The sequence below is a fragment of the Stegodyphus dumicola genome, chromosome 6 (genome assembly GCF_044657685.1).
Source record: "Stegodyphus dumicola isolate Sdum_Otavi_A_Nest chromosome 6, ASM4465768v1".
NCBI lineage: Eukaryota > Metazoa > Arthropoda > Arachnida > Araneae > Eresidae > Stegodyphus > Stegodyphus dumicola.
The window spans coordinates 58,756,409-58,781,943 of NC_140773.1; the positions used below are offsets into that span (position 1 = coordinate 58,756,409).

Below are 25,535 nucleotides of genomic sequence, written 5' to 3' on the forward strand. Positions count from 1 at the left end.
TTGTTTTTATCTTCTGGTTAAGGTTTTTATGCCTTTAGTAAATCTGTATGCAATATTTTTAGAATTATCAACAATTTTAAAGTTGTTTAAGTGCCGCTAAGCCTTTTTTATGGCGGCCATTGATTGTTTACATTTGAAACAGCAGACTAGTGGATTTGTTGCCAATCTAGAGAAACTTAGCTTCGCAACAACAAAGGTAACGCATTTATTTATTATTGCCAATTAAATCATGCTTAATCCTGTCTGGAATTTTTTCGAAGAAATAAGTGTTTAACATTTACTTCGTAATTTTTAATATACATATTTTGAATTTTTATGTATTTTTGCCTTATTTAGAAATTCAGTAGTCTAGTCGGAGGGATTCCTAGGAATAAAGACTTTAAAAACAAGTTTTTATTGTATGGGGCAATGAGTCTGGGTCAATTTTATCCACTGCATGTGCTGATGTTCTGTAGTCATTTAACATTATGAATCTGAGAATGAAGTGGAGCATCAAAGGCTCGCAAATTCTCCGACAGACAGGGAAAATAATGGCATACACAGTCGTCAAGTGAGAAAAGAATTCGATAGATTAGGTCCAATAAGAAATGTTTTTGAAAAAATACTTTATAATTTCCAAAAAGTGTACTGCATTCCTGAGTATTATACTACTGATGAAAAACTAGAACCATTTCGCAGAAGATGCCAATTTCACCAATATATCAAGAGCAAACCAGCGAAATATGGTATAAAAATACTTGCACTGTGTAATTCTTAGATTATCTACAAATTCAACTATTAAAGAAATCATTTGTCATGACGAAATTATTTAATGGAACTTGCTGTTGACTTATGCTAGAATTGTTTTACCAATTAAAAAAAAAAAAAAAAGCAAATGATAAAAAATCATTGCGGTGATTAAAAAAATTGTGAGCATAACCAAAAATATTAAATAAATCTGTCAATTGAAGAAGAATGCTCGAAAGTTTAAGCCTTTTTTACTCAAAATTTACCATTACAAACATGATTTAAACACCGAAGCTGCATCTGTTTTAAACCTGACTGTACGTGAGGAAGAAGCTCAGGAGTTAGCTATCTTCTACGGACCAACAGACAAAGGATTCTAACCCCGAGGACAACTTCAATTTTATTTCTTCCTGACGTGGTCCTCCCATGTGTTTACACACACTTATTATTTTAGTTATATATAAACTTTACTTATTTCTCTGATTTACATTTGCTTCCCAGAGAGAACAACTGAAGACTTATTTAGGCAAATGTCCTTTATGGGACTACTTATTTGAGCCGGAACGTCGCTCTGTGACATTCTCGGCGATATTTGATGGACTGCAGCAGACTATGATTTAAAATATTAATTTTATTATTATTTAAACATTTTCCTACAAGAAAAATATCGTTATTTGTATGTGTTAAATGCCTAAATGTTTCAAATTAGAAGAAACAAATGAATGTTGAAAAAGGGATGCATAATCAAAGATAAGTTAAAATTAATTTTTTCGTTTTGAAAATTGGCACTGGTGCTGAAAAACTATTTAAATAACCTGTTTAGGTAATTTTTTTGTTTAAAATGTCTATATCTTACTGAGAAGTTAACGTAAAAATTAGGGTCAACTTGTCCCTGTGCGTGTGGTAATGTCACAGAAAAGGATGCATATGCTGAAGGGTTAAAAGAACGATTTGGAAGAGACGATTTGCTTGTTATGATTTAGGTTTGTGATTTATTAAGTATGATTATGACGAACCCCGTGACTGAGAGAACCAAGGCTGATTCGGCAAACTTATATGATGAGCTGGAAGATAAATTGAGAGCTTAGGAAGAATGCAAGAAGCGTTTAGGGATTTTCTGATTTCAATAGTGAAAAGCTTCCTCATTAAACATGAATCAAGTGATTCAAAGAAATCTCGTACTTTAGAACAGCTGACGAAATTTTCTTTGCCAAGAAGTTCAAAGCAAAGAATTGGTGTCATTAGCTAGAACTGGGTTTGGTTCTCACCTTAATTTTAAAAAAAAGCTCTGTTCCTGAAAATACAAAGGAAGCTGAACTTGCGACAGCCTCTGCATTGGTAAGTCTTGATAACAATAGATAAGCTACTTAATTGTATTTTTCGTGGAAAGTTCTATCCCAATAAAAAATGTTTAAAAGCTAGAGAAATGACTTTAAGTGATAAAAAAAAAACAGTTATTATTAATGACAGGTGCATGTTTTTCATGTCTTAAAAAAGCAAGTCATTTAAACAGATTTTGTAACGCTAAAAATCAGCTGAACTGCTTTCAGTGTAATGACTCTCATTTTGCTTTTATGTATCCTAAACTAACAAAAAAGTATACAAAACAGAGAATTCTGCTTCTAATACCCGTAGAAGCGAAACTGTTTATCTGCAAAATCTTTGCCTACTCATTCAGGCTCTTGATGAATTGCAGAATTCCTGGCACTGCTCTCCATGTACACACTGACTGGTTTTAATAATAATAATAATAAAAAAAAAAAAAAAAAAAAAAAAAAAAAAAATACAGAATGGCACAAATTCATGGAATGCGCATTCCTACACTCTCTATTATTACGCAAATGACACACAGCTGAGAAAATGCATCACTTTCTTTTTCATTAGCAGGCAAACTTCAAATGTCATTATGATACATTAAGGGGGGGGACTTACTGTTAAAAATATGTGTATATGTGCCAGTCCCAATATTTACTTTATGAAAAATGGCAACAGTAGTTTTTGTTGTCATTCAGTCCCTATCTGGTGTGCATTGCTGTGGTTGCTTGTTCCCATGTAACCTAATATTCCCAATATATTTTTTATTGTTCAACCTGGACTATGTCGTTTCTTTAACCCACGAATAACTCAAACTTTATCACGTTATCAGCACGAAAAGCTCAAAAGGAAACGCCATTATGATCAAGGATTGAAGATCGCACCGAAGCCTAACCACGTTGTGAATCTGAAGTGAGCGGATACCATCCTTTAACGAAGTAAATAAAAATATTTTTTGTGAATTTAGCTCGATACATTTACTTGAAGAATGACATTTGAAGATTATAAAATGCCGAAACTAAACGGCGATAATTATCACACATGGTGTATCCGTTCGCATGCCGTGCAGGTGCAGAAGAGATGTTGGGAAGCAGTGGAACCCGGATATGGAATAGAAATGAATGAAGCGGAAAGGAAAAAGAATGATGAAGCTCTTACCCTATTATTCCTCATAGTTGAAGATACATTTCTAGACGATATCGGAGATTGTATTAGAGCCAGAGACGCCTGGAACTGTTTAAAAGAAACGCATACAAAATTCGGTCTGCTTCATGTACTGCAACTTATGAGAGAATTCTTTAACATAAATATGAAGCCAAATGAGTCCGTCCAATCCTATCTAGCAAGATTAATGGACTTACACAGAAAATTAGCTAACGGTGGATATGCATTCACAGATAGAGAAGTGGCCCTAGTGATGCTATTGGGACTGCCTAGAAGTTATGAATCGCTCATCTTAAGTTTGGAAAAAGATGAAGCAAATCTGACAACTACGATCGTGAAACCAAGGCTTCTTGTAAAAGAGAAACGTATAATTAGAAATGAGAGTTCAGCCAAAGTGTATCATGAAGAACAAGCTCTTCACACTAAAGGTTTTGCCACGAACCAGAAGAAGCCTGCATTTGGAAAACCCATGAAGAAGTATGCAGCTAAAAGGCCAAATGAAGAAGAAACTAACAGAGGAAGAAGTACTAAATGCTTCAGCTGTGGTCATTTCGGGCACATATCTAAAAATTGTAAAAAGGCAAATATCAGAACCAAAACAGCGCCAAAACTGCAGTTGACCTCAAGACAAACATTGCACTTCTGGCAAACGAAGAAAAATCAAGAAAAAGTAATCTGTGGATTTTAGACAGTGGAGCTACAGAACACATGACCTCTAATAAAAGAAAATTCTCAGACATAAAAAAGTACACATCTGAAGTTGTTGAAGTTGCTAATTCAGAAAGAATAAAGGTCACTGGTATTGGAAATATTTCATTTTCTGTTGGAGAAGAAGATGGAGAAAAAACGTCATTATTGAAAATGTCCTATATGTTCCAGAACTAGGAGGAAATCTATTATCCATTCGTAGAATTAAGAAAGAGGCTTAAAAGTAGAAGTTGCTGAAGAAAACGTAGAAGTTGCTGAAGTGATTGTTAAGAATGGAGATACTCTTTTATCTGGTGAGAAAAAAGGAAGACTATACATAATCGAAGAAAAGATGGCAACTGCCTACGCTACGAAAACTGAAAGTGCCGACTTGCTGCATCGTAGACTTGGTCATCCACATTTTTGTAGAACAAAAAATATTGTCCCCATCGGCAGAAACCTGAAATCAACAGTATTAGTAAATGAACCTTGCAAAGTCTGTATTCAGGGAAAAATGAAAAGGAAGAAATTTCCAAAAGCCGCTAGTACAAAGGCTAAAGACATCCTAGAAGTAATACATTCAGATGTTGTTGGTAAAATTTCTCCCCCTTCCTTTGGAGGCTCAAGTTACTTTATGACTTTCACGGATGAATTTTCTCACTATACCACAGCATTCCCTATGAAAGCCAAAAGTGAAGTACTAGAAAAATTTGAGGTGTACCGTTGCATGGCAGAAAATCTCCAAAACAGAAAAATCAAATTCTTGAGAAGTGACAATGGTGGGGAATACATAAGTGGAAAATTCAACAAGTACCTCGCTGCGCATGGGATCCAAAGACAACTAACTGTACCCTATACACCTCAACAAAATGGTTTGGCAGAAAGACTGAACCAAACATTGATAAACACGACAAGATGTTTACTTATCGAGTCCGGAGCAGGGGCTGAAGCAATGGCCACTGCAGCCTATCTCGACAACAAGCGCCCATCTATGGAAATTGATGGCGATATTCCAGAAGAAAGATGGTCAGGGTCTGGAAGCAAAACAGACCACCTCAGCTTTTTCGGATGCAGAGCCTGGAGTCATGTTCGCTCACACTCAAGAGGAAGCAAACTTGATCCCAAAGATACAGAATGTGTTTTTGTGAGATATCCTAAAGGCTACAAATTGTATGACATGAAGAAGAAACATTTTTTTTTGTCAGCAGAGATGTCATTTTTGAAGAAAATGTTTTCCCCTTAAAACTAAGCAAGTGTTACAATCCTGCAGAAGAAGCTACTCTTAAAATTGAAGACAAGGGAATCAGAATATCCCTTGGACCTACCTGAAACAGAAGCTTGTTACTCATCTCTAGATCACATAACTCCTGAAGTAAATGACTTAAATGAAACCGAACGTCTAAATACAGATCCTATTGACCAAAATTTCGAAAGATGCCCAGACATACAGCTTGGAAATATTCCAGATTACGAAGATGAAGGCCAATCAGTTACAGAGATACAAGACGTTGCTAACAACCTTAACAAGACGATGATTTTTATCTGTACGATGCCCAAGAGATACAACAATCTGAAGAAAAGGATCCAGTTATCAGGTTCAATGTTCCGTCTTACCTTCTTCGGGAACATGCAAGGACCTGACTCGGAACAGAGAGCTTACTAAAGCTATGTTCAAAACTGTGGGAAGTAGACAGGATACACAAGAAGGGTATACAAAACCCTTTATTTTTCTCTATTTACAATAACTTCCGTACTTCGGTATACACATCCCACTACTTGTGGTCTAAACGTAAAAATATAAAAATAAAACTAAACTCTAATTTAACTTTAAAATAATAAACGTGGAAGATTGGCCTTATATTAACAGGAAGCCGTATGTAGTACAGAGAACTGTGAACACTACAATACGTTTAAAAATTATCAAGAGGTTTAAAACCTCTGGCCTGGAAGGCAACCAGCAACTGAGTAAAACTTCTAAGGTAAGCGGCCTGCTTCGACTCACTGCTTCCTCTCTCTCGCTTGGCAAAAAGCCACAACTTAAATACTTGGCGTTCGCCAGACAAACTTTGCATAAATACATTAACGCTTATAATTCTGGCCGGAAGTAGAAAATAAGAAGTGATAGTAAAGATTTAAAATAAAATAAACGTTAGTAAAACTTAAGATCCTTACACAGTAACTCTAAAACATGTCCTGAAATCACCCGAAGCTGACATGTGGTTGAAAGCCATGGAGGAAGAAATTCAAAACCTCACTCAGGCTCAAACCTGGGAACTAACTACTAAACCACAAGGAGCTAAATTAATACCATCCAGATGGTTGTTTCGTAAGAAAAAAGACGAGATTGGGAACCGAGCAAAGTTCAAAGCCAGATTGGTAGCAAAAGGCTATCTGCAAATACCTGGAGTGGACTTTCAAGACACCTTTTCACCAGTTATCAAACTTAAATCTATAATGTTACTGCTTGCCGTAGCTGCAGAGAAAAACCTAGAGGTTCACCAAATGGATGTGGCAGCTGCATACCTTAATGGAATCCTAAAAGAGGACATATATATAGCACAGCCAGAAGGCTGCATTGAGAAAGGGAAAGAAAACCTTGTCTGCCACCTGAAGAAAAGCATTTATGGTCTTCGACAATCAGGACGTGCATGGAATACTTGCTTGAACGACTTCTTGATCCAGTATGGATTGAAAAGATCAAGTGCAGAACCTTGTATTTATTTTTGTCATGAGAAGAACATCATAATTGGAGTTTATGTTGAAGACTTGGAAACATGCCAGAGATAAATGAATTCAAGGGAAGCATTAAGAAAAGGTTCAGTGTCAAGGACCTAGGTCCTGCAAGCCAGATCTTATTCATGCAAATATGCAAAGAAAATGGATCATACACACTAGATCAAATCGTTTATGTACCGGAAATCCTAGAAACGTTTAAAATGACTGAAGCAAAATGTGCATCCACGCCATTGGACCCCAGCATAAAATATAAGAAGGTAGATGAACAACAGTGGGAGGAAATCAAAGAAAACAGCAAGGAAAAAATCCCTTACAGACAAGCTATAGGAAGTCTCCTTTATCTGACCTGTGGTACTCGTCAAGACATGGCTTATTCTTCCACCTACATGAGCCAATTTAATGAAAAACATACTGAAGAACACTGGAGAGGTGTGAAGCACATTCTAAGATACCTAAAGGGAACACAACACAGAAAGTTGAGATTCCAGAAGACAGGTGAGCCACTTCAAATCTACTCAGATGCTGATTGGGGAGGTGACAGAACTGACCGTAAATCTTACAGTGGTTATATAATGCTACTCGCAGGTGCTCCAATCTCATGGTCGAGCAAGAAGCAATTCACAACAGCTTTATCGTCGACAGAAGCAGAGTATGTGGCAATGTGTCACGCTGCCAAGGAAATCCTATGGATTAAAAATTTGATCAAGGAAATCTGTAGTGAATTAGCTGCTTCACCTCAAAAAGTGCTAATCGACAACCAGGGAGCAATCTTCTTAGCCAAGAACCATGTTACTTCTGAAAGAAGTAAGCACATCGATATTAAATTTCATTTTCTGAGAGACCTAGTGAAAGAAAATGTGATTATATTTGATCATGTGCCATCCAGCGACAATCTCGCTGATCTCTTAACTAAGCAGACCTCGACTTTTACGTGACATGAACTATGCCGGGACTTCCATGTAAAAATGATCTCCTTTGAAGTTTATGACTTAACATAAACAATTATGATAGTGACTGTGTAGAGACTTGACTTAAAATTTCAGAAAGAAGCCTAGATACAAATTTTTCTTAATTGTTTTCATGTAAACAGTGTGTTTCCTTAATATGTGTTCATTTAATGATGTAATTCATAAGTAGAGGTCGATAGTGTTTATGCATGTAATAGCAGCTACATTGTTTTTCTGTAAATGTGTACAACCACAGCGTGATTAATTTTTGTGGAAGTATGTAAATATCTTGCAAATAGTGTGACTGACAAGTGGGCGTGTTAAAAATATGTGTATATGAGCCAGTCCCAATATTTACTTTATGAAAATTGGCAACAGTAGTTTTTGTTGTCATTCAGTCCCTATCTGGTGTGCATTGCTGTGGTTGCTTGTTCCCATGTAACCTAATATTCCCAATATATTTTTTATTGTTCAACCTGGACTATATCGTTTCTTTAACCCACGAATAACTCAAACTTTATCACTTACTAATCACAACAAATGGAAATCATAAACATGACCCTAAAATTTCAAAACTCCTCAAATTACTACCAGCACCACCCAAATACATGGTGACAGTACCGGCTGCCATAATAGTTGTCGTTAATTGGTTGTCAGATATATACATTTTTGAAAAATTATTGGTTGCATACTTTGGCGACATAGCCCTTCTTGTCAGGGCTGGATGAATAAAGCAATAGTAACTTGTACAGACGTTAGGTATTTTTTAAAACAGGAGAGATGAAAAATGAGCAATGCCCTTTCCAGTACTCGAACCACGGACCTCTCGAACATACGTTTAGCGTGCTGACCACTACACCACAAAGGCGGCAGAAATACCTTATATACTCCCCCTTTTGAAGGGAGACTGGGGTTTTAGGGTACACAGTCGCCAAATCCTGGTGGCGAAGAGTTATCATTCACCACCTTTTTTTAGTTCGGGCGCCATTGTAGATAGTATATTAGGATATTTCGATACTGAAGAAGTGAAAAATGAGCAATGTGCTCGCCACGGACCTCTCGAATACGCGTCGAGCGTGCTGACCATTGCACCACGAAGGCATGCTAAGAAGGCGGGAGAAATACCTTATAACCTAATTTTTTTCTGAATACAACTTAGGAGATATAATAAGTTAGATACTTACATATAAGACAACCACCTTGGTGCAATTTGGAAATTTTTTACAGATAAAAAGGTAAAAGCTTTTAATTGGTTGCAAGTTTTGTGACAATTTTTTAAAAAGTTTCCGAAAAAAAATCAGTATTAATTGTAAGTTGCCAAACATTATCAACACATGATAAGAAACATAATTTAAGAATTTAAAGTAAAAATTTGAATTATTAAACTAGAACTGTGTGCTATATTAAAACTATAAACCATTTACATTCATCTCCAAATCTTTTAATTTTTTGCACCACTGCCAATTTTTTCACTATTCTTCTTCAAACCAATCTATTTTACTTAAAAAAATCATCAGATAACTGCAACTCAGCAATCATCAGATAACTGCAAACTCAGCATCGTACAAATCTTGGCAGCACTGGTTATCTAGCAAATGTATTTTCTCATTGTTCCTTTTAGAGCTTTCATGGCAAATTTCAGCATTCCTGCAGAAATTTTACTGCAGTTTCTTGAATTGCTGGGAAATTCCAAAAACATATACAGGGTGTGGCAGGGAAACTACCTTATTTTAAAAATGAATAACACAAATACTAGTATAAGTTTTATCAGTTTAATTTATTTCCAAGTTATAGAGAGACATTTGAAAGTTTTTATTTTATTATGGTTTAAAAATAATATTATTAAGGCAGCCTCTGTTCTAGTCAATGCATTGAGATAGTCGAGTTTTGAAGTTTTTTTTCACTTTTACCGTTTTTTTGTATGTTGTCGATAGCAGCTTGAATATTGTTCCTCAGTTTAGCCATGGTCTTTGCATGTTAGAGATTTCAAATAGCCCCCCCCCCCAAAAAAAAAGAAAAAAAAAAAAAAAAAAAAAAAAAAAAAAAAAAAGAAATCACACGAGACTAAATCAGACGAGCACTCTGCCCACTGAAGATCGCTCCGTAAGGAGAACACCAAACAGTCACACGTTCCGTATGCAGAGGCTTGAGGCTTCTCATGAAGTTCTCGGGGATTCGTGCCATTCCAGTAGCGCATGTCTTGCACTTATTCACGCAACCGAAAAGATGAAAATGAGAGGCATCATGAGGAATATTGTCAAGAATGGTATCGCATGCATTTTTTCGTGAAAGAAAATCACGTGGATTAAGTTTTTGCACCACTGCCAGTTTATATGAATGAAAATATAGTATGTTGAAAAGTACGACTCCCCGTCGAACAAGCGCTTCTCTCTCGTCTACTGCATGATCGGTACTAAACCTACATGACATACAACGTTAGACACTGCTCTTTTCAATGAGCGCCACCCCACTCTTCCTGGAATACATGTTACTAGATGGCACGTGTTTCAAATAAGGAAGTTTCCCTGCCGCACCTTTATTTAAAAATTAAGGGCAAGACACACACACACACACACACACATACACAAAAAAAAAAAAAAAAAAAAAAAAAAAAAAAAAAAACTATAATTTGGTTTATAAAAATTGATGGAAATTGGAATGCATAGGAATATATATAAAAATGGTGATGTAATTTGACTGAAAGATAGTTACAAGGATGGCTGCCAGAGTTTGGCACATACTGAAAATTTGGCGATTTCTACTAAGGTGGTTGCAATGACACGTAAGTATTGAAAACTTAAGACTAATTTTTAGTTTCTTAAAATTTTAAAACTAGAAAACGAAAATATTTTCAGATTTTTCAAAAAGTTTTAATTTTAAAAGTTGCAATATTATTTTTTTTTAGGCATTCATATGACCTTCTACTTTTAGTTAGTTATTTCTTACATGATGCCACTAAAATGTTATTTTTAAATCTGAATATATAATCATAAAATGGTAGAAAAAGAAATAATTAAAACAATAACCAACGATCATCTAAAAATAAATAGCTAAGTTGTGTTGTTATTGCTGATCCTAACTGGTTAGCCATTAGGCTAGACCAGATCCATGAGTTCAAGAACCGTCAATAAATCCAAAGTGAAGGTAGGTCTTTTCAATATAAGTCTCTTTTACAGTCCCAAACAGGTGAGATGATGTTCAGGAGTGAAATGATCAGTATTACATTTTCTACAGATGGGGTAGATCTTATTTCCCTGATCAAATTTAAGGCATTTCAGGCGTCCACTTGGAAGCCTTGTTAAGGTAGTCAAGTCTCCTGAGCACGATTAGTCCCAAAAGCAATAGCACCTCCCAGCTGCATACCAAAGTACCAGTCATGAGCTGGAGGAGAATGCCAGGGTAAGGCAATAGTATATTTAACTCTCGATCAGATGTCCAAAAGATCAAGGTGGCAGTGGCCAGAGTCACTAAAGTACCTTCCTTGACTAGGGCATCAGCCATTTCATTACCACAGAAGCCAGTATGTGAAGGGATCCATTACAAATGTACACTGCTCAAAAAAAAAAAAAAAAAAAAAAAAAAAAAAAAGGGCCCAGTCCTATATCTCCCGATCTACTGGGCTGATTGACAAAATTCAAATTGCGTTCTTCATGTCTCGAAAGCGCGACTTAGGATATATATTAGATTTATATATAGCACTATTCTAACATAGGTATTTTGACACAAAATCGGACTTTTTCTGAAATAACATACCAATTTTTTTACATATTTCGATTCTACGACTCAAATTTCGCCTAAATATGAAATTTTGTAAAATTTGGAGCGATATTTACGGAGAAATTCACAAATTTATGTTGGCACTTTTTTGTCAGTTTGCGCCAAGAATACTTCACTTAGCGAACTTCTTAATATATGGCAACCTAGTTTCCTTTCCCATGAGAGGAGAAAAAGTCATCATCGTTCCATTTTTCCAAATAATATTCTTTATATTATATTTTTAATTATAACTTATTATTTTAAGTAATTTTTTCTTTTTCGAATTTCATTTTAATTGTTTAAGTTGCACATTTTTTTTTTTTTCTTTCGAATAACTGTTTTAAAAATTTCTATTTACTTATTCGAACTGCGTAAATAAAGGTGCAGCGTTTATTTTTTTTAAAATAGTTTTTTTTATATATATTTTTCGTCATAGTTATTATTTTAGGTAATTTTTAAATATTTATACTTTTATTTTAATTGTTTGTGTTGCATTGTCTCTTCAGATAATTGTTTTAAAATTTTCTATTTATTCCTTCGAACTGAGCATTTTAAATATATTTATTAATATCAATTTTCCAGAATTGGATTTTATTTATTTGAACTGCGTTTCTTTTGGAACAATACTTTGTAACCCAGACTACGATGCGTTTGAAAACTGCATACTATATTAAAAGAGAAAATACAGTAAAGCACAGTTTTACACCGCCTTTCAATGTTCCGTTCAGAAAAGATATATATAAATAAGAGAGATGTAACATTTTAACTTAGGATGACTTGCATACACTGCTTTAAACAGTTTTATCATTGTGCCCATTGCTTTACACAATTTTATCCTACATTTGGTTTCTTAAAATGTTATTCATATTTCAGTCAAATATTTTATTTTTGAAATCGCAAGAATCAAATATCATAAGATTGAAAAGTTTTAAATTAAAAAAAATACAAATAGTAAATTTTACGAAAAAATTTATTTTTCTTCTCTTTTTCTTTAAGCATTCTGAAAGTATATTAAAAAGTATCCAACTTTTCGAAACATTTTAGTATTTCTGACAATCATTTTAAATAAAGTTATCGTCTTCTATTTCATTAAGGCCCACAAACGGCCGAGCGGTAAAGTCGCTGAACACTGGTAGTTCACTCCCGGGTTCGATCCCCGGTAAACGGGCTGGTTGCATGGACGTTTTCGTGGATTTTCTCATGTGTACCGCGTATGACAGCTGGTTTCTCTTAGAAAGTTCTTCACGAAGTATTTCGTCAGAGCCTTTATCATTATCAGTCTTTAGAAGCTAAAAATTTTGAAGGTATGAGATGAAAGGAAAGACTGGTTTCATCAAAAGGTTTTGGTTTATTTAATTATGACAAAGCACACTACGGCTATCTGCCTAAGGGGAGGGATGCCTTCGTGGAGGACTTTCTAAGGAAAACTGGCTCGCATACACGTTACACATGGGGAAAACCACGAAAACGCCCATGCAGCCAGCCCGTTCGCGGGATTCGAACCTTGGACCGAACTACCAATGTTCAGCGACTTTACCGCTCGGCCGCAGTTTCATCAGGAGGGAAAAAAAAAACATCTTTAGGTGACATCCACATACATCACTGGATAAACTCCTGAATCTTCAAATAATTCGACTGAGAAAATCATGGGATTCTCCATTTATGATACCATATGATGTTCTATAACGTAATTTACACAACCATATAGTTTAAAACCAGTCGCTCTTCACTTTAAGCTGCAATGATATCGTTTTTGTCTTTTCTGTTAACACAAGCTCAATTGATGGTATTTGCTGGTGTACACGTCCAAGTATTTTCTCTTTGAACACCTAAATTCTTTGAAGTATCCTGAAAGTATATTCGAAAGTTTCCAACTTTTTGAAAATCTTGGTATGTCTGACAGCCAAATTTCCCTGCAAATTTTTGCTTACTTTTCTCCCTAATTTTCTTCTTTCCTTCTACAGTTATTTTCAGTGCTTACACAAGAAAATTACGATTTTTCGACTGCTAGACTTCCATAAATTTTGCATTCTTGTCAATTTTTTAAAATATCAATTATATGAATTGCGTTTCAGCTAAAGACAGCTTTTCATTTTCTAGTCATTTTAACTATAAATAAAGTTTAAAGCGAAGACTAAAGGATAAATATTTTAATTAAAAGATTTTTGCTAAATGACAAAGAAATAAAACAGTCCAGCAGGGTTATTCTGTACCACCGAGTAACCCAATTCTTATATCAGCTGGAACAATCTAAATCATATTAAAGACCATGTTTTTTATACAATCTATAAGAAAGAAAAATTACTTTTTCGAGAGAAAAATTAGCTTCTTAAAACATTCTTCCTAAGAGGATTAATATAAAAGATTATATTTATATATATTTTTTTAAAGCTGGAACTTGAACCAAACTGTCAATCATTTAAAGCTTTAAAATCTTTAATCTTTTAAAAACTTCAAAAGCTTTTTTACATGGTGGTTATAAATTCCCATGACCTCCTTTACACCATTACCAAGTTTGATAACATTTGATCCAGTAGTTTTCCTTTTATGACCGTTTCAATGTGGAACTTTAATTATAACCACTCTGTATATTATTAAATTTTAATTTGAAGCTATGCGTTATATGTATACCAAGAGTAAATTTTTCGCTTTTATGGAAAATAAAGAATCGAAGCAAATATACTTAGGATAATGGACCAAAACTGAAAAAATTTTCCCTCTCTCCGAAAATAAAATATTGAAACTCCGACCATGAATTTATTGGTTTATCGAAATATTTAATTTGACTTATCTTCTAAGTCCTAGTTCCGACAACAATTCCGAATTACTTAAGCTAAAGTAAAAGATTTAGTATATATTCACTGTATGTTAATAAAGTAATCAGAGTGTAATAAAAATAGATTATAGAATGTACGCTGATGCAACTTTTTGTCTGTCTGCACAACATGTAATGGAAGAGAAGGCTTGTAGAGATCTGTTTTTGACATGCCTCTAAAAGTAGATGTCATACTCCTTTTGTCTCTTCAATGTCAAAACAACTTTCCTTTGAGAGGCAACTTTAGTTTTTGGGAAAGAAAAAAAAAATCACAGGAAGACAAATTTGAAGAACATGCAGGACGATTGAGTACACATACTTATTTTCGGAACACAAGCGGTTCTCCGACTGGTTATTGAATAATGAAAAGATGCATTGCCATGCAATACAAAGTACTTTTTTTGGGGGGGGGGGAATACGTTTTCTGACTGAAAACGTAAGATTAAAAGTCATCTGCTTAGTTCACAGCCATTTACAAGTCAACTACTCGGGCAATTGCAGAATCTTTTTGATCCTGAGCTTGTAAGACAAACCTAATATCACTGGATTTAAACACTTCTTTAATCTTCCGAGAACGTTCCTTCTTTAGCTCATATTCCAAGAATATTAAGTGAATACAATTATTGCAAAAGAAATTGAATATTCATTTGCACTACGGCTTGGTAGTTTACTAACAAGTTAACAAAACTTAAATTCTCCTTTTTGTGTCTAAGAATACAACAATATTTAAAACATTTACAAATAAAATATTAAATTGGAGATTTAATTGGAGCCTCACCAGTTGCCTAGCATTTGAAGATTGTTAAATACTAATTGTTTGTTGCGAAGTCTAACCCAGGCTGCATGGTTGGTTTTCGTAGTTTTCTAGGTTCTCTTTACAAAGGTTCTCTATGAAAGCATCTTAATCAAATAGCTCCCATGTTCTTTCTATGTTCAAATAACCAACTAACCTAGTTTAAGCGCCATTTCGAAGTGAAGTTACTAGTAAAACCGGAATACTCATTAAAAATCATGTAGCTTGCCAATCGGGAGTAACATGAAAGATACAGCGCCAATAATTGAATTGCTGTTACGGTACGCTGTTTCTAAACTTAAATGGTCATTCCTTAATTAAATAGCCCACCAGCGGCCGAGCGGTAAAGACGCCGATCACTGGTAGTTCGGTCCGAGGTTCGAATCCCGCGAACGGGCTGGTTGCATGGATGTTTTCGTGGTTTTCCCCATATGTAACGTGTATACGAGCCAGTTTCCCTTAGAAAGTCCTCCACGAACGCATCCCTCCCTTTAGGCAGATAGCCCTCGTGTGCTTTGCCATAATTAAATAATCCAATCCAATCCTTAATTAAATATAACTGATTTGTAACTTCTACAAGAACTGACGTTAAGAATTGAAGTGCAAATAAATAATATCGTGAGCAATCTTGATTAATATAAAATTAAAAATATTTGCATTCAGATAGAAAGTTTTTTGAAATATTTGCAATTACTTTACAAGAAGGATTTATTAATAACCGTAATAATTACTTATTATATTACTGATGATTAAGATTCAGTTCTTGACAATTACATTCTAAATTAGAGTTTTAAGAATTATTAGAATTTTAAATTAGAATAATGAAAATACGCTACGCACAAAAGTACATTTTAGGATAAAAAAGAGTTGATTTTTTATGTTTTAAAACTTCTTGAATTCATTTAATAAACATCGTATCCTCGTTGTTAATTGAATTCAGAATGTTAGGTGTCGTTTATATAATTATCCTTACTTGTCCACAGAATCTGCTGACTTATCCAGCGATTAAGTAGCTGCAGATCATTTCTACATAACCACTGAACTTCCATTAATTCAGTCTCTAGAGGGTTGTATGTTTATATCATAATTTGACTTTTATAAAAATTATTATTCTAAATCTTATGTTTCTATAAAAAATACTGTGCTTTAAAAATATGGATGATAGTACCAGCCGCTCTTTCAGCCACTTCAAAAGCATCAGTTTGTTTAGAAATAAATTGTACAGTTAATGTCATAAAATTCAAGTAAACATCAAACGAAAATTCTCAGTTTTAGACAATTCGATTTAAACGAAGTAAAGTAGCAGACGATAAAACGCCGAAGGTAAAAATTTACTCTTACAAAAATGTACTCTTATTTAAAAAAAAAAAAAAAAAAGAAATTAAAAAAAATATTAAAATATTTATTTAAAAAAATAGCTTTTCATATAGTATTAAAAAATATTTATTACGCATCATTGAGGGAAAAAATGTCATATAATTAATTCTCCGTAAAATTTTACTTGAAATTTAAGGTCAAAAATAGCTGTGGCAATACAGTGTAGCAAAAATCCATAGACCACATTTGGCGTTATTATCGCTCAAAAAAAAGATGCCAAATTTCAAAACGCGAAAATATGTAAATTTGTGTATATCTTCGAAAATTTTGAATAAAAAAGTCTAATTTTTTGCAGATATGCTTAAAAATATACCTACTTTAAGATGATGGTAAAAATTTTATAAGTTATAATTCAAAATGTTTTTCGAAAAGTTTATAAAAATTATTTAAAAATAGAAATTGAAAAAATAAAACACAAAAAATGGGTAAATTTTATTTGGAATGAACCTAAATTTCGAAATGTGAGAGAAAAAATCAAAAAAGTTTAATAAAAAAAGAGATATAAATAAATATTTGCCAAATTCAATTAACATTGAGGAGCTAAAATTTTGAGAGCTAATATTTTAAAAACTACTCGTACGATTTTTACAAAACTTGGTATTCTGGCATAATTTGAGTCGTAGAATCGAAATATGTAAAAAATTTGGTATGTTATTTCAGAAAAAGTCCGATTTTGTGTCAAAATACCTATGTTAGAATAGTGCTATATATATATCTAATATATATCCTAAGTCGCGCTTTCGAGACATGAAGAACGCAATTTGAATTTCGTAAATCGCCCCAGTAGAACGGGAGATATAGCACTGTCCCGTTTTTTTTTTTTTTTTTTTTTTTTTTTGGAGCAGTGTACATCATGAAAACAGACAGTGAAGTCTTGTCACCAGTATGAGGTCAGTTTTGCAGATGCTGGATAGAAATACAACTGTGAGTCAGAATCCAGATATCTTTGTAGGCAGTGCAAGTGTATGCAGCCTCCTTAATTGTTATAAGCTCAGAATGAAGAACAGAACAGTGATCACGGTTTCTAGTCTTAATATTAAAGCTATTAATAGCTGTTCTAATGAAGACTCCAATCTTGCAATTCATGTTCATTTTTACTGCCGTCAGTGAAAATCTGAAGTGCGTTAGAGGGAATGCCATTTAACGTTTCCAGTGCAATCTGCCAAAGATAATCATGTAAATACATTTTTTATTTCCTGGTATGAAGGAAAGGAAGTATTGTAATCACGAAAAATTTCAGGTATCATATTTCATCAAAAATATCCATTTTGACGGCTATTGAATGCAATTTAAGGATATTTTGGCACGATATCCGTACGTAAGGACAGAATGAAGGACTCTTTTTCCCCAAACGAATTATAAAACTGATTTAAAATGGATTCAGAAGAGACTTTTTTCATGGCATCTGTACTAACGTATGTATCTCACATACCTAAAAAAACTAGTAGCCTCAGAATGTTAAAATTTTGTATATAGGACTGCTATAACATGTAGTTGTGCACCTCCCTTTTTGGTTGCAATTGGCCATACCAAAAGTACATGTATTAAATAAGGTATGAGAAAAAAGAATAGAAGAAAAATTTTGGAATTGCAAATAATAGATAGCTTAGGCTTTTCTTCGCAAAATCAATGGTAAGTAAGCCTGAAGCGTATTGGAATCATGTTATTAGCAGATGAAAGCAAATTTAACATTTTTGATACCGATGGGCATATAATTTTATGGAGAAGAAAAAATGAGGAGCTCAATTTCAAGACCTCGGCTGGAATAGTAAAGCACAGAAGTGGAGATGTTCTTGTGCAAGGATGCATGTCAGTATCAGGATTAAATAATTTAGTATTATTGATGGCACAACCATGCTCTTTATTCAAATATTTCAAAAGATAATTTAAAATTATCCACCTAAAATTTGGGTACTGGAAAACAACTTTATTTTTATCAGGATAACAATCCTAAGCACACACTCCTCAACGTTCACCTTTTGGATTTCTATATTTGTGTATAAGTTCTAAAAACACCACTTAAGTCACTACTATATTAAAACCTGACAAAATGGATCTGGAAAGTATTAGAGGTTAGAGCGTGAAGACACAAAATAAAAATGAAAACTGAACTAAAAACAGGAATGATGGCAAAATGGAGGAAGATTGATGTAGATATTACACTAAAAAAAAAAAAAAAAAATTATAATAACTGGTGAACTCTATGCACAGATGTTTGAAAGCTATTATAAATGCTGCAAGGTAACCTAAAACAAGGAAGCACTTTTGCAAAGAACCCAGTAAACACAGACACCATCAACAATGATGATACTAGCTGATTATGTAACTCCAAATAGCTATTTCAACGTGAAGTTAAACATAATGGCAAGACTCGCACAAATTTTAAATGCAAGATTATATATCCCTTCAGGGTAATAAATCTCCGGCAATATATTTTAAATGGCACAAGTTTTTGAAAAAAAAAAAAAAAAAAAAAAAAAAAAAAAAAAGGCGGCCTTTTCGAGACCATAACAATTTGAGAAAAAGAATTATTGCACATCTCCTTAGTGAGATGTGTTATGCCTCCATAATGATACGTGTGTAATCCTTTCAACAGCATGTGAACAGGCATCTTCTTATGCAGTGTTAGTGAATGCTTGCGTGCCTCACGGTGCACTCATTGCTGGAGCACTGCCCAATAATTAGTGCTTCAACATCCTCGTGCCTTTCTAACAGTGGTTTTTTTTTTTATTTTTTTTTTTTTTATATCTATGTTCTTAGCAATGCTACAATAATCAACGCCTTAGCAATCTAACTGCACTCTTTGCACACATGAGTATTCATGAACTCATCATTCATCATTCAAGATGTACCTGTATTTATACACAACAGAACTGCCTTACACTAACATTGTGCTCCAGCTTTCATGTGACTTCATGTACTCCATTTGTCTTTTTGTGCCTTAAGTGACTATGTGTATGTACCTGTTTTTTTTTGTGTTCTCTGTTTGTGCATTTTACGCATTGTGCTTTGTGTATTGTTGCCTATGCATTTTTATATCTTTTTATGCATACTTCTTATTATCCAAGTATTTTTAGTTTAACTACCTACTATCTGTAACACCACAACTTGCCTCTTCAATCTGTAATACAGTCCTACTAATGCCCTTGTAAGGCCATGTACTTCCCTTTGACAACCTCAATAATCTCCTGGTGCAGCCTCGTGTGGCTCCAGGAGGCTTTTGCCGTAGTTAGAGGAGGGCATGGAACACATGCCTGTTTACCTCTATTAGACACCAGGCGTTCCAGTCCTCCGTAACCTACCTACCTATATATAAGTATATAAATTATTTAAAACTCATTTATAATATATGAATTAGAAATATATTTCAATAATAATACTAACATTCACTTTACTTTTTATCATGTTTTTCTACCAAACTGAATTGTATTGAATACCATGCTGAACCAGCTAATTTTTAACTGCATATGCTTTTCTGCTAACTGAATTTAACTGTACAAATCACCATGTTTAACGTGCTAAATTTATCTTACATGTGTTTAATATTTTTAATCAGCTAGTTTTTAGCTAAATTTAACTTACATATGCTTAGAAACATGGTTTGCAATAAATATCATGTTTAAAACATTAAATTTGACTTACATATGTTTATATATACATGGTTCTTTATGAAAGAAAACCTCTACAAAAATACCAACTAACAGAAATACTACAATATTTACTAATATGTGCAGATACAGTGGTTCGCAAAAGTGTTCGGACATTTACAAGTTTCATTCAAATATTGCTTTATTTATTAATAAGAATTAATATTTTAGAATGAGACTTGTTAAATATTATCTGTAAATTTCTCTTAGCAAAACTGCATTAATTATTTTATGAACTTATTAAAACTTTGTTTTTGGAAAATCAATACTAAAAAAGTAACAGAAAAGTTACCTCACAAAAGTCTTTGTATGCTTTAAAGAAATCTGCACATATTAGTAAATATTGTAGTATTTCTGTCATTTAGTATTTTATAGTACATACTGTAGTATTTAAGGCAGTTTTCAAGTGTCTAAGAATAGAGTTCACCATTTTTTTTTATAATATCTGCATCAATGTTCCTCCATTCTTCCATCATTACTGTTTTTAGTTCAGTTTTTGTTTTAATCGTGTGTCTTTGTACTCTAACCTCTAATTATCTCGCAATGTGTTCTGTTGGGTTTAAATGTGGTGACCGAGGTGGTGTTTTCAGAATTTTTTGGGCAATTATAGACACCCAAAAGGTGAACATCAGAGGGCTGTATCGTTATCCCGATAAAAAATAAAGTTGTTTCCAGTAACCAAATTTTGGGAGGATAATTTTAAATTATCTTTCTAAATATTTAAATAAAAATCATGGTTCACTGTGTCATCAATAAATACTAAATTATTTAATCCTGGCGGTGACATGCACGCTTACACAAGAACACCTCCACCACCAAGCTTTAACTGTACCAACCAAGGTCTTGGGATTAAGCTAATTTTTTTTCCTCCATACAATAATATGCCCATCAAAATCAAAAACGTTAAATTTGCTTTCATCTGCAAATCAGACATGATTCTAGTATACTTTGGGTTTATTTACCATTGATTTTGAGAAGAAAAGCCTAAGCTTTTTATTTTTTGCTCTTCTAAAAAGCACTCTAGTGTAGAATTGGGTGCCCCTTCGATTAGCAACAATTTTTTGTAAAACTTTGGCGATGAAATCCTATTTCTGGTTACCACAATAGTGCAACTTTGCTTTAGCCTCCTGATTTTTTTAAAATAAAAATAGATTGATGTGTACACGGACAAATTTAAACAGTGTGCAATCCCTAGTTTGTGCAATTCTGGGATGTTTTTTTAAGTGAAAACAGATCAATGTGTACATGGATACAGAGTTTATGCAATTCTTTGGTTTTTTATTTTGGTTTTGTGTAGCGTCCGTTTTGAAATTGTGTCTTCCTAGCGCCGATCTTGACGTCAAAAAAGAATCGCCAAAAAACAAGTGGCACCTAATTGTAAACTTTCACCGACTTTGAATCAAACCAAACTTTTTAGTTTTTAATACTGATTTATTTTCTTTTCCTAAAATTGAAAATGTAAGGAGGCATAAATAAAACACGTCATAAAAGTGATCGTACACCGAAACATTTTCGTGAAATTTCGTAAATAAAATCATTGTCTACCATTTTTTTTCTTTTAATTTTTGCATCTTGGTGACGTTTAAAAAATTGTTTGGCTTTATTTTTGCTTGCTTACTTCATTATATTTTATTTAATATTTGAAAACTAATCGTAGGCGTAAGGAAACAACGAACAGCATTCAAAAGTTGATCACTTTTCATCATAAGGGATGGAAGTTCGATTCCAGATATTGGCTAGATTAGGAAAGTTAAGTTATCCCATTCTTGGGTAGAGTAGACTTTAAGGTACCCCTTGTATTATGGCGAAGTTGTTGTTTCATTTATCGCCAAGTTGTTGTTTCATTTATGGTAGCCTGAGTAGTTGAATGTTATGGAAACCCTATTGTGACGTAATTGGGTGCATGATTCTGGGAAATTTTGAATCATTGGATGTTTTGTAAGCGTTTTTGTGGTGTGTGTTGGTTTGATTCTTTAGACGGTAGAATGGCCGAATGTAGTAAGATTAATTTGTAATTTGAAGTTTCTGTACGTTTTGAAGCGAAAGGGGAAAAGAGCTTTAATTGACTGGTGTGTAAATAAAGGTTTACTTAGGGGCCATTATAAGTGTCCTGTACGTAGTAAGGATATGCGTCTAGTCGAACGTAAAAATCGTTTAGATGGATTTGAATGGGTTTGTAGGAAGAAAGGTTCAGATGGTCACTATGTGAAGCATTCAATCAGAAAGAGTACCTGGTTTGAAAAAAAGACATTTGAGTATGATTGATATTTTGATTTTTATGTGGCTCTGGGTGTATGAAGCGAATTCGAAAATCATGGTAAGTGAATATTTGCTTTAGGTAATGCTTAAATGTATAACATGTTTTTCCTCTTTTATGTTATTTTATTGTTTGGTTTAAAATGCATTTCGTTGAGATTATGTATTTTTTGGTTTGCCTATATTGTAGAATTTGGTGCTCCTTTGACATTTTAAGTGAAAATAAGTCGATGTGTTCATGGATACCGAGTTTGTGCAATTGTTTGTCTTGTTATTTTGGCTTTGGGTAGCGGCGATTTTTGGCGCAAAAATCGTCATTTCGCAAGCCAAAATAACGAGTCAACGAATTGCTCAAAATCGGTATCCATGTGCCGCCAAAAATCGCCAAGGGGTACCCTAAACTATACTTTTACCCCATTCTTTGGTGTAGTATGCGATAAAAGGCTTTCGAGAAAAAATTTAGATCTAAAATAAAATAAGAAGAGATTGTCCGCAACGATTTAAAGTTAGAAAATTTGTGAAAAAATCCATGTTTGAGCGTTTTAAAGATTTCTACAAAATTTGCTAAAAACTTTCTACTTTAATTTCATTTAAAACTGTTCAACGAGTATTGAGTATTCAGATCAGCTAGATTACATGAGTGCTCTGCTCAAAGAAAACTTTTTAGGGTAAAAGTTTACAATTGGGTGCCCCTTGTTTTTATATAAGACTTTATATTCGAATTCATTTTCGGGTTCCAGCGGTTTTTCTGCAAATTCTTAAAAGTGCGCAAACACTTTTGTCAAGTACCTTTTCTGTTAATTCTTTGTTACTGATTTTCCAAAAAGAACTACGTTCATAAAATAACTAATGCATTTTTACTAAGCGAAATTTACACATATTATTAAAAAGATATGATCCTCAAATATTAATCTTTTATTAATGAATAAAGCAATATTTCACTAAAACTCGTTAACACTTTTTCGAGCCCCTCCTCTTCCCTTTACGATGTAATCCAACATTAAAATCCCCAAACCTATTAAAATACATTTTATACAAAATAAACATAAAATTACAAACTGCAATTCCAATATATCAATTCATCTGCGCTGTAACACGCTTTAAGGCACTCCAATTCATCATCAAACGTAAATTCCATTTAAATTGTTCAGGAAATGTAAACATTAGGTTAAGTAGTTCCTTTCCTGATTAGATGGCGAGAAGGGAAATTTTCGCAGACGTTTTTTGAAAGAATAGATCCCTAATTAAGAGCTTCATGTATCTGTTAACCTCAAAAAGTAAGATGAAACTAATTTTCAAAAAAGACGATAACAATGTCTAACACGGAAACAATACTGATCTTTCTGAAGTGGATAGCCAGGAAACCATTTTCATTTAAGCTCTTTGAATTTGGCAACATGTTAACGCAAAAGAAGCAAAACTTTCAAACATACGCACGTGTGTTGTGTTTATCAGCGGTGCGACTGCATTTGAGATTATCAACACATTTGTAATTTTAGGCTATATCAAGTACCTTGGTGTATATGGAAGTAATTAATTTTCCTATCACTTTAAAAATTTAAATTAACTAAATCCCTGAATAGTGCTATGGCTGGAGAAAAACAGGGCGACCCTGAAGAGCGGAATTTGCGTGACTTCCAGACTAAGAATTTTGGAATTCCAAAACATAAGCAATCTAAGGTAGGTAATTAGTAGTAATGCTTTCCTTGCCAAAAATTTAATAAACATTAGTGATTTCAGTAATTTTTCAGTATTTAAATACATAAATAGAATAGGCTATGGCAGTCAACTTCAAACTATGAGTCGCTATCCCGTTTGAAGTCGGAGGGTGGATAAAAGTTTTAATAATCTGAATTGATGATATATAATTAAGGGTAGATGCTCTGATTGGGATCGCACTGCCATAAGTTTTGAATACCACTGGGCAACAATCCCAAGTAAAGCATTTGTTTTAGAAGTGCCAGATGATTTGGAAATCTGAAAAACCTCCTCATGAGACATTACAGAAAGAGGGGGTAAAATCCTAGGAGAGCCCACACCCTTGGCGACAAACTGGGAAAGTGCAGAATCACCCACTGCTTCGCACGTTTCTCAAAATCAACAACTTGAAAATAACAAGTAAAAAAATTGCAAACTCGGTGTCCATGTACACATCGACCTATTTTCATTTAAAAAAACATTCCAGAATTGCACAAACTTGGCATTGCACACTGCCTTGACTTTGTCCATGTACACATCCATACGTGCCATGTAAGTGGGTTGGCCAAGGATGTGGGCTCTGTTAGGATCCAACTGAAAGAGGGATTTCCCAACTCCCATAGTCGAATATTTCGCATTTTCTGCAATAAGCCTTCAGGCGATCGAAAATGTTGCATATGAAAAATTTGCCTAGTCATACAAATGTTGTCTTAGTTTGGGATAAATTCTTTCCTGAAGTAATTACAATAATCATTCTTTTCTAAAAGGGAATTTTTATCCTTGGTTTTTCTATGCCATATGTTACACTTTTGGGGAAAGTGCATAATCACCCACTGATTCGCGCATTGATTCTGCATGAACTTGAAAATAACAAGTGAAAGAATTGCACAAACTCGGGATCCATTTACACGTCGACCTTTTTCGACCTAAAAAAACATAAGAGAATTGCACAAACTTGGCATTCCGCACTCCCTTGACTTTATCCATGTACACATAGATCTATTTTCACTTAAAAAGTCAAAGGAGCACCCGATTCTACAGTAGAGCCAAACAAAAAATAGGTTGATCTTTACATTATGGTAACTTGGCGAAAATTTGGCAACCAACTCTCCTACAACAACCCTCTATTTTTTTCCCCCGCCGCCAGACATGTTTCTTTTCTTTTTATCTACTGAACACTTCTTCCAACAATCTACTAGCCGAATTACACTTATGCTAGAAATTTTATCTAACAAAACTGCTTAATCATGACAAATATTCACTGCAAAATTGGGAAAAAGTGCACAATACCATACTCCTTACGAGTTTTTCAAAATAACACATACACATAAACCATGTACACGGCGACTTATTTTTACTTAAAAAAACATCCCAGAATTGCACAAAAATGGCATTGCGCACACTCTTTACTATATCCATGTACACTGCTTTTTTCTCATAAATTAGAAAAATTTCGCGAAAATACATGACAATTTTCTCAATCTTTAAACCGCCCACCAGCGGCCGAGCGGTAAAGTCGCTGAACACTGGTAGTTCGGTCCGAGGTTCAAATCCCGCGAACGGGCTGGCTGCATGGGTGTTTTCGTGGTTTTCCCCATGTGTAACGTGTATACGAGCCA

General features: G+C 33.9%; 2 protein-coding genes across 2 annotated transcripts in view; one reads left to right on the top strand and one right to left on the bottom strand.

The window, feature by feature from the left end:
• LOC118201893 (RWD domain-containing protein 3-like) overlaps window positions 1–23,449 on the bottom strand; it is a 58,901-nt gene extending 35,452 nt beyond the window's left edge. The window contains exon 1 of the mRNA XM_085818341.1: window positions 23,278–23,449. Coding sequence (XP_085674467.1) covers window positions 23,278–23,356 — 79 coding nt within the window. The 5' untranslated portion in view covers window positions 23,357–23,449. The remainder of the gene's footprint in view (window positions 1–23,277) is intronic.
• A 172-nt stretch (window positions 23,450–23,621) lies between these two features.
• Polr1B (RNA polymerase I subunit Rpl135) overlaps window positions 23,622–25,535 on the top strand; it is a 168,501-nt gene continuing 166,587 nt past the window's right edge. Inside the window, exon 1 of the mRNA XM_085818338.1 lies at window positions 23,622–23,898. Within this exon, the coding sequence (XP_085674464.1) occupies window positions 23,806–23,898 (93 nt within the window). The 5' untranslated portion in view covers window positions 23,622–23,805. The remainder of the gene's footprint in view (window positions 23,899–25,535) is intronic.